Source organism: Rhinatrema bivittatum, chromosome 6 (genome assembly GCF_901001135.1).
Source record: "Rhinatrema bivittatum chromosome 6, aRhiBiv1.1, whole genome shotgun sequence".
In the NCBI taxonomy this organism is placed as follows: domain Eukaryota; kingdom Metazoa; phylum Chordata; class Amphibia; order Gymnophiona; family Rhinatrematidae; genus Rhinatrema; species Rhinatrema bivittatum.
This window is the reverse complement of record NC_042620.1, coordinates 27434439-27444722: the sequence shown is the minus strand read 5'-3', so window position 1 is coordinate 27444722 and position 10284 is coordinate 27434439. Positions and strand designations below refer to the sequence as shown.

The following is a 10284-nucleotide window of genomic DNA, read 5'->3' as shown; positions in this document are numbered from 1 at the left end:
AAAAAAATTCAAACAAGACCTGAAAACTTACCTTTCAAACAAGTATACTCTGAACAGCACACCTCCCTCCCATGACGACTATTCCCCCCCTGTCCATCACGATTCTTGTAAATAGTGATATTTTTAAGCTTCATAATTTATACTTTATGCCTTATATCTTGTAAATCGTTCAATTTTACCCTATCTGTATGTTCACATGTTCATTGTTTCACTGTAAAGCGCTTGTTGCTGATTTTCTTTTAATGTGAACCGATGAGATGTTCCCAACATTCATCAGTATATAAAAACTTCTAAATAAATAAAAATTAAAAAAAATATAGAGCACCTCTTAGCTGGATAGGTATAAACTTTTATCTAGCTAAGTGGCAACGTTTGAATGTTTGTGCACATTCAGCAGCCACCACTTACAGGCCGATTCAGTAGTCTGCGGGAGGGCGTGCGTACAGGCCACTCACCTGTGCGCGCGATACAGTATTCAAATGAGGCCAGGCGGTAGAAAATGGGCAAAAGGAGGCGCTAGGGACACTAGCGCGTCCCTAGCGCCTCCTTTTGACCCGGAGCGGCGGCTGTCAGCGGGTTTGACAGCCGATACTCAATTTTGCCGACGTTGGTTCTCAAGCCCGCTGACAGCCACAGGCTCGGAAACTGGACACCGGCAAAATTGAGCGTCCGGTTTTCGACCCGACAGCCGACTTCAAATTTTTTTTTATTTTTTTTTTTAAACTTTTTTTTACTCTTCGGGACCTCCGACTTAATATCGCCATGATATTAAGTCGCCATGATATTAAGGCGCTAATTTCTGAAAGTAAAATGTGCAGCTTGGCTGCACATTTTACTTTCTGAATCACCCGCGAATACCTAATAGGGCCCTCAACATGCATTTGCATGTTGAGGGCCCTATTAGGTTCGGCGGGTTGGACGTGCGTTTTCCGCCCCTTACTGAATAAGGGGTAAGGGAAAACGCGCATCCAATGGCAGGTTAACCGTGCGCTCAGTTGGAGCGCACTGTACTGTATCGGCCTGTTAGTCAGCTATGTAGTGCTGGAGAGGAGGCCACTCCAGGCTGGGAGTACTTGTGTGACTAACCTAGCCAGGTAATTGCCAATATTCAGCCTTACCTGGCTAAGTCAGACCTGCTAATGAACAGGTTGCAAGTTTGCTGGATAAACTTAACTGGCTAACCTTTAGATAGCCAGCTATAATCAGCAGCATGGTCACATTACCGAATATCCCGGCTAAGGTTAACCAGATGTGTTTATCCAGCTAATGTTCTCAGGCAAATAGTGGCTGAATATTTACCCTTTAAGTGGAGTAAGCTAGAACCCAATTCCTGGCTCAAGCTACTGCTCCTCCTCCTTGCCACACAGAGCACATGGGAGGGAACTATGGTTAAGAAGCCAGACCAGGCCAATACAAGTCATATTTTATTCCATTCAAACATTTTAACGGGTAGGGTCTCTATTTAAAAAAAAAAAAAAAAGGCTGTCACTGTTACAGAATAGAGTACAGAAAGGAGACACCTTCTACCACTTCCATGTGCCGCATGACCTTAAAGATCCTTTGAATCCCTAGCAGCCAAGACTGCAAAGCATAAGCTCCTCTCAGCTAATAATATGCAAGTTCTATATAAAGAGAGTAAATACTTTTCTTTCAGACTACATTTGCTGAAAAGCACGCAGCATATATCAAGTAGCTGCTGGGGGGGAGAGAGGTGGTTAAATTAGTGCTCGTTTGGAACGTGTGAGGAGCAGCAGCACCACCACCACCATCATAAAGACATCAGCTCTGAAATATGTTGGGTTTGACAAGAAATTATCTCACTGTATGACAACTTCCAGACTTGATCAAAACAAGCCATAACCTTGCCGCCCTGAAAGAACAAGACTCGGGTAGAGAGCCAAGACGAACGAAGATCAAAACACGTTAACCCTTCGGTGCATGGTAGTAGAATCTTTAGTCTTAAAAAAAACGAGATCCTTCTTTTGGTCTAATGAAAATACAGTGCATCTCCAGGCAAAAGGAAGTAAGTTAGCAATTTTTATTATACAATATTAATACAAATCAGTTTGATTAAAATGAACAGAAAATGGCTAAAATATATTTTATTTTTTTTATATAAAAGGGCTACTTTTTGTGACAAGAAAATGACAATGAGATGTGAAAAAGGTAAGCAGTATAGTTCAAAGGAATAATAAAAAGCTTGAATTTACACTGTCCAGCACCAGTTCTATTGTTGATTCGGGGTAGTGTGTGAGAACGTGGGGGCAGGGTCCTTTCCAGAGGCTTTTCTTTCTGCCGTATCAGATGTCGAAGTTCCATAGGGCAAGCCTGGGAAGTCGGGCAGGCCACAGATGACCTTGGGCCGCGGCGTGCAGGTCAGTTCTTGGAGGTGGGGAACCTCCCCCCCCCCATACACACACACTTTCCTTTTCACCAGAGTTTGTAGTGAAGACTGAAATTAGTTTGGAGTCTCTTGAAACGTCAGTCTTGGACATGCTGTTACGCTAACATTACCCCGGAATACCACATCCCCCCATCATCAAAACCCCCGCACTCCACCCAGTGCCAGCAGATACAGGAAAGCCCACGATCTCTCCAGCAAGCTTACCAGTTACATTCACAGTCTCGCTGCGGATCCTATCTGCTGTACCCTTTGGATAGTTTCATCCTGCTTAAAATACAGTCACTGCCGTTATTGTTACAGACCGGTTTCGCTTCAGAATACTTTAAAGGTAACCATAATAAAAAAAAAAACAAAAACCCACTTGTGAAGCATTGGCTCTGGGTGATTAAAAAAAAAGTCACATTTCTTTACAGAGGACATGTTCAATGTAAACATTTTTTTGCAGCTGGGCTACAGAATCTGAAATTCTGGTAGCCAGTTTTTTTTTTTAGCAGCGGTAGCAGCTACTTACTCTGAGGTGGGAGCCAGGGTTCTTTTATCAAAATCAAAAACAGGCAGGGCCAATTCCTTTCATCAGATTATGAGCGCTGGACCGTGCACCTCATGCCATGGACTCTAGCTTTGTAATTATTCGGCTAGTAAAGCTAAAACTCTGTTACCCCCCCCCCCCCCACCTCGCTCAAAATTTTCATTTTCACCTGCAGTTTCAGAACAATGTTCAACTTCTGCACACTAAGATCAGGGCTGCGCTGTTCAAAGTTCGTTGTCAAACTCAAGTGCAAGAATCCCCCCTGAATGCTTCTTAAAAAGTGCAAAAAAAACCCCCAAAAAACAACCCTCCCCCTCTCTCACGAGTTTCTAACTACTTCTGGTCTGATGTACGCATGCCCGAGAACCTGGATCTTCACCACAATGGTACAAGTGAGAGTATTCTTGCAAAACAAGTCACACAAATATCTGCCATGAATAGAAGAATTTCCCTGCAAAATACAGAGACGGACAAAAACGCAACAGTTCCATGGCTTTTTTTTTTTTTTACTGAAATTACAAAAAAAATGCCATGAAACTGTTGCATTTTGTCTGAAAAAAAAAAAAAAAAGAGTGGGGGTAAGAGGGCAAATGTCAAGTTTTTGCCCATTTTCATTAAAAAAATAAAAAACCCCTCTCCCATTAAGTTCCAGTACATAAATATTGGATGAGGTGGCCACTGTCCACAAACCTTTCTGCAAAGGCAGACTGCCGAGCCTCTCCTCGCGAATGCTTTTACCGCACATGACTGGCGGCTGGCACAGATCCGCACCAAACAGCGGCAGGTTACTACCCCCACAACTGAAATGTGGTGATCGAACCCTACTTGGGGGGGCAGCAGCAGGATGTGCAACTTTTAAAATGTAAACCAAGGATTTCACAAGAACAAAGCTTAGGACACCTCAGGTTGTTCCAGGAGCTTCTGTCTCTGCAAGGCGGCTAACATGTTCTGGCACTGCAAACTCTGTACTGGAAGCTAGATAATAAATATTACAAGGCTGAGTCACTCTCGCTGCATTTTCTGTCAATACTAGTAAATGAAATTCTTGATGACACGCCACGCATTCAAGTTATTCTGACTGGCTGCGTAGCGTTTCAGGACCAAAACTGGGCAGGAAGGGCTTTCAAGTTGGAAATGGCCCCCTCACCACCACATCTTACAGAAGGGGGGGGCAATTCTAACATGGGAAGAGCGTGAACCACGGCGGCGACGACTGGCAAGCTAGTGTTCTGCTAACCCCCGTCCCCCACCGTCACACTGAAGAAGGATAATGACCGCAACACACACACCCTGGTGATTGCTTCCATCCACGTCGCTAGACGACAAGCGCAGACCCCTATATAACTACTCGCTGAAGGAGTTTGCTGCTGCATCTCAAGGTCACACGACGAAGGAAGGACGATCGGGGAGCCAAGAGATCCGAGGTAGAGAGTTTTGAAAGTTTCTCGCCCTTTTTTTTTTTTTTTTTTTTAAGATGGCAGCGTGGAAACGCACTCCCTCGCAGCCGCAATGTCGCCTCTACCTGTCATCAGCGAGTGGCTCCAAGTCCAAACAGAAGCAGGCCGAGCCAGTCCTGGATTTACCTGCACTGCACGTACAGACTGCAGCTCCAGAAACAGGGGTTAAACCAGAAAAACGGACTCGGCCTATGCCTGACAGCACGGGTGGGGACTTTTGTTTTCAGTTTGTATTCTACTCCCCCCCCACCCAAGGAATTTAGCAATAAGGGAATTTAGCAATGGGAGAAATGAGCAACGGGGAAAAGGCATCTATTCATGTTTCCGGATAAACGTAATATTTATTCTTGTACTGAATGCCAATAAACTCCCAGGAAAAAAATAAAATAAAAACTGAAAGCAAACTGCCCCTAAGCACAGGTCATCAGGTTTCACCAAGCCAAACTGAGAAATACCCTCCCCCACCATCCTTTATCTTGGGAAGGGAGTCTAAAACAGTGCCGTGCTGTGCCTCCCGCCCCCTTGCTCTGGTATGGCCACACTTGACCTAAACCACGGCAGCCTCAGACAGATCTTTTATGCAACAGAAATTATTACTAGAAAACACACCAAAAAATAAAAAAATGAAGTGAATGCTTAAATCTGAAGCAGCGGGTGGCTTTTGAAGACCCGCTCGATGACAGCACACCAAGGTCCCTCTGCAAGCACACACAAATCTCTTCTCGGGCTCAGCAACCTCAACGTTACGCCGATACCACAACTGGAAGACAATGTAACCGTCGTACGGAAATCTCTGACAACGGTAAGACCTGAAAGCTTGCTCGGCAGGGACTATTTTTTTTTTTTCTTTTTACACTCCAGAAGTAAAAAGGAGGCATATTCAAGCAACAATGTGAAAACCCTGGTACCCTTTTGCTATAAGGATCACAGCTGAGAAACATACAATTCCACCTTCAGGTACAATCCAGACTAAACGCCGAATCCTCCAATCTGACTGGCTATTTCCCAGCTGCTGAACACTCACCTGAACCTCCCAGCATGGGTTCAGCTCCGTGTAGTCATTCCTTTGTTTCTAATACTTTGCATAAAGTTTGTTTGGGTTGTTTTTTTTTTTTTTTTTAATACAATTCAAAAGATGCCAACTTTATGATTTTTTTTTCTCACACAGCAGCCTTTTGTCCAGAGGACTTCTTTGATTAGGAAGTGTTATTTACAGTTTCTGATGCTTCAAGGTTTTCTTTTATTGTAAAACAGAGAAGTGGGTGGGAGGGGGGAAGGGCAAAGAAAGACAGGCTCCGTGCGATGGTGAACCTAACCCCACCTCTAATCTGGGGATTATCTCCCTCCCTTTTCAAGGATGGGGGGCTGATCAGATCATAACCGCTACGAGACGATCGCTGGAAACCGGAGAAGTAAACGTGACAAGGTCCTCAACCGCACTGGGCCGGGTCGGCGTTCTGCCCCCAAGTTTTCCCAGGGACCTGCAATCGCAATCCAGTGGGGGGGGGGGGGGGGGGGAACGCTCAGGCTGCGGGAGAGGCTCAGATTCACGACTGGAGAGACGGCCACTGCTTTGGGCCTTCCCTCTTCTGTGCAAGAGGAAGCAAATCTCAGAAGTTGCGAGGCATGAGAGAGCTGCAAGCCACGCAGTCAAGAAGAACCCGGGCAGACTCTGGCTCATCTCACAGAACGTTAAAAAAAAAAAAATAAATCACTCTGCACACCCCCTGCCCTTGGAAGGGATCTTCTCTAAATGTCCTACGAGATACCTTGGTGTCACATTCATGGCAAACACTTGAGCTGTGACGCAGCAATTTGTTTCCTATGATTGATTTTTTTTTTTTATTCTTAATCAAAATTTACATACCTATTTGATGAAGGAGGGTGGTTTGGGACAGCACGCAGGAACAGAAACTCACACTCAGGTCCCCCAATCACTATGTTTCCCACCACCCACCCTCCCCCAATACATAGAGAATGGGAGAAAAGTCTCTAGTAAACCCAGCCCCGAGAAACGCTTCTGTCACCGGATCCCATGCGAGACGAAACACCCGCAAAGCGTACGCGCTGTATTCACACCACCACCTCTCCCCTCGCTCTCTTTTGGCACAAGGGAGCTTTCGCTCCACATTATTCACTGACCAAACCTCTGCTACACAACTAAGTTTAAAAAAAACACAGAAAAACGGAAAGGCAGGCCCGGAGACACGACCGATTTCGTGGTTGCGTAAAGCCCCCACCGATTCCTCAAAAAAAACAAAAACAAACCACCCCCCCACATTTCCCCAGGACCCTAAGGAAAGATTACAATTTTAATTTCGGCTCTGTTGCAACGCTACTGAAGAACAATGCTGGGGGAGGAAGGTGGGGGGAAAAAACCCAAAAACAACAAACAGCAAGCGTCTGGTTCTCATTTCAGGAAAAGGAGGGGGCTGCAAATTCATGAGTTCTGTAAATCAGTGTTAATGAATTAATTGCTTTGCATCCTATTCTTTTTGTTTGTTATTTTCTACCCCCCCCCCCAGAAAATAAATGAAAGAAACGAGAGAAAAGATGCAGGAGGAGGAGGAGGAGTAACCGAGGCTCGGATAAACTCACGCCGCATTACCCCCATTAGAAAACGGATGAGGGTGTTGAGGCTGGCGCCCTCTGGTGGCCACAGGAGTAAAAAACGAGCCCCTTGCAGTCCCCCCCACCAGCACCACCATCACAGTAAGCAGCATCTCTGTTTGAAGCTCTTCTTGCTCTTGCTGCTTTTCTTCCCGTTCTTTTCCTTGTTTTCAGACATCTTCTTCGCTCTCACTTCCCGCATCAGGTCAAAGAACACCTGGGAGCAAAAAAATAAAACAAACAGACACACGTTGGTAGATTTGCAGGCAAACTGCCCTCCATGGGTGGAAAAAAAAAAACCCCACAACTCTGCTCACGGGGGAGGGGGCGATTGTTCTCAAAGCCGATTCTGCGAGTTACGTGGCATTTCCTCCAGGTAAACGGGCTCGACACGTGCCGACTCCTCTGGGCGGGTGACACTGCGTGCGCTGTTCCACCTCAGGCGCAGTTTTATCCTCGCTGTTTGGAGGCATTCCCGTGTAAAAGGGGGGGGGGGGGGGGGGAAGAACGGCGCCTGTCAGTTTCCACATTCAGAAACCACGCGCGCCGTTTTACTCGGGAAAAAAACGCCACCCTCGGGGGCGTAAAAAAAACAGGTGCAGAACTACGTAGGTGTTTCCCCATCCCATCCCGGACTGTTTTTTGAAAGGCAAAAGCAGGCTCGTAGTTTGCCCTTTGAAAGCCGGGGCAAAGCCAGTGGATTAAAAAAAAAAAAAAAAAAAAAAAAAGTATTCCCAGACCGTGCAGCGACGTGGGCACATTTGGAAATCCACTTCCCTCATGAACTGCCGCCCCCCCCCCCCCCCCCCCTCTGAAAACCGCCTTCCCTCAACGCGGGCCAAATGTCCGCATTCGCACTGTTCCGCGCCACGACTGACGGCCCGGCCCGTTTAGGAGCAGCGTTCCCCGGGACGCGGGTCGTTTCTTCAAAAGTCTACTCGCGTTATTTTCCGTGGAAACGCCGCCCGCCCACGAGGTGGAGACGTACAAAAAAAAAAAAAAAAAAAAAAGTCTCGTGGATACTCTGAACCTGAAGCAAGTTTCAGGAGCAAATGCGCGCCTGCGTTCTCATTCAGAACGGGGACTAGTAGCCATTGATTTTTGGGACGTGGGGAGGGGACGGACTTGAAAATTAACCCCCTAAAATTAAAAAAAAAAAAAAAAAAAAAAGTATAAAACCAGGAGAGGCCCGACCAAACCAAGCATCAGTGCAATTGGAAGGGACAGGAGGCATTTGGCAAGGAAGGACAGGTTGGACTGTCAGCATTTCGTGATAAAACGGCACAGAGGGATTCTTGGCATGGAGCCGGTGATAAGGTGGCCTAACACACACCACACACCTCCATCCCCTTACGGCTATAAAGGTTTGCGGCCCTGACATCTGAAAGGATTTGGTGCAGAAAACACACATTAAGACTACAGCGTCATTCCCAGGCCCCCCCCCCCCCCCACTAGCAGCACTCGTACACCTTACGTAGGTGAAAGCAAGGGCACTCTCACTGCTAAACAAAAAAAGTCACTGGGCAATTCAGTTCAAATAACCAAGTGGGAGGGGGCCTGAGCAAGGGGGCCACAGCAGCTCCGACTTCTACAGGAGCAGCATCCCCACCTGGAAATAACTGGATCGCCAAGAGATATTCCATGGGCGGGGGCTTATTTCCAGAGCATTCGCTAAATTAGCGCTGGTGCCCGTCGCCGGAGGTCTCGAGTGGATCCCGATCCCGTCAGAGCCGGGACCCGGGTCACATTGCCAGCGGGTCGTTTCCAAGCAGACTTCCCGCCTCACACGCTGGATTCCCAGATGGACCGGCGGCCGTCAGCAACCCAGCAGTGAGATATGCCCTTTAATGCCACAGTGCTCCCCTCTTTATAACAAACTCTATTCCACGCCCCATCTGACACCCCTCCCTCAAAAAAAACCCAAAAACCCTGACCTTCAGTGTTGTATTTACTCCAGCAACTCTGGTTCTCAGTCTGTCCCGTTATAAAGAAGCACCACTGTACTCAGTTTAAAAACACAGCAGATTGCAATATTGGGGTCGTTGGTCATGGAGATCCTGAGTTTTTGGTGACGTTAAATGCCCTGTGACAGGGCAAGGTAATCAAGAAGGGAAAGAGAAATTCTCACCATCCCCTGCTAGCTCTTAAGGAAACTTCCTTTAGGTCAGCAGTGGAGTCCCTGGATGGAAGCCAGAAAGTCCCTGAAATTCTCCTCTCAGAAAAGAAAAAGAAAAGGAGATGGTTGTGCTGTGCAGAGCACTCAACCTCCAAATTAGGTCAAGAGTTAATTTTCCACCAACCCCATGATTTCTGCAATTACATTTTTTTTTTTTTTTTTTTGCGCAGCTCGGAACAATCAGGCAGCTGTCGATCTCAGGATTCCCTTACCATCAGGTGGCTGTCCCCTACATATAGAAAACCTAGGTTTTGCTAAGTAAGGAAACAGAGAAACTGATGGGGGATGACCACTGGCAGGTCCCTCCCTCTACAGTCTGCACACTTTGTCCACCCTCCTGCAGTTACCGCGCACGCGACACGACCCGCTCTCCCACTTCTCGGCTGCTTCTCCCCGGCTAACAATCCCCTTTCCGTCTCGGGTCTTCTTGAATTTCACTAAGTTTTATCCCCGATACCTCCGATGAGAGAGAGAGACTGCTCCATGCATCCGCCTCCCCTTTCTGTTACACCTGAGCCGACGATCTCCAGCGTTACTGAGCAGCGGGGAAAGTACTTTTAACGGATCCACTTAAGAACGTTAACAAATGCTTGTGTCAAGTCTCTTTGCATGGAGCAGAGTAGTAGATTAGCCCGGAACCTCTCTCAAAATCTGAAATTATTTGGGTCAGTAATACAGAGACTGAGATGGCTGGGAGGGAGCTTCCTTTCCATTAAAGTCGCAGATTACACGTCTTGGAATAGAGCTAGATGCTCATCTTACCTTTAGAGCAAAACATTTCTCAGATATGTCCGAGAGTTTGGTTTAAGCTGCAAGTGGTCCATTCACCGAGGCCTTGTTTATTGTATGCCCAATTTACAGTGCTGATGCCCTTACTGGATTCCTGTAATTCACTTTTTATAAAAGTCTGCCTTTGAAAAAACTCTACAGGAGAGCATACAATAGTTAGCAGTAAATAGTATTTGAGGGATATCATCATTATTATTATTATTATTGTTCCTATGTTTAATGCTTTTTATGCCATTTAACAAGCTTTATCTGTTATTGTTTTATTTTTGATTGTTTTGGCTTTTTAAGCTGAATGGGAGAGACGATTATGTTTAGAATA

At 46.3% G+C, this 10284-nt stretch overlaps 1 protein-coding gene across 5 annotated transcripts in view; it reads right to left on the bottom strand.

Moving 5' to 3' along the window:
• Window positions 1–2024: 2024 nt before the first annotated feature.
• Window positions 2025–10284, bottom strand: part of RALB (RAS like proto-oncogene B) — a 103946-nt gene continuing 95686 nt past the window's right edge. For all 5 annotated transcript variants that reach the window (XM_029605171.1, XM_029605172.1, XM_029605173.1 and 2 more), the window contains one exon: window positions 2025–7217. In XM_029605171.1, the coding sequence (XP_029461031.1) occupies window positions 7098–7217 (120 nt within the window). In that variant the 3' untranslated portion in view covers window positions 2025–7097. The remainder of the gene's footprint in view (window positions 7218–10284) is intronic.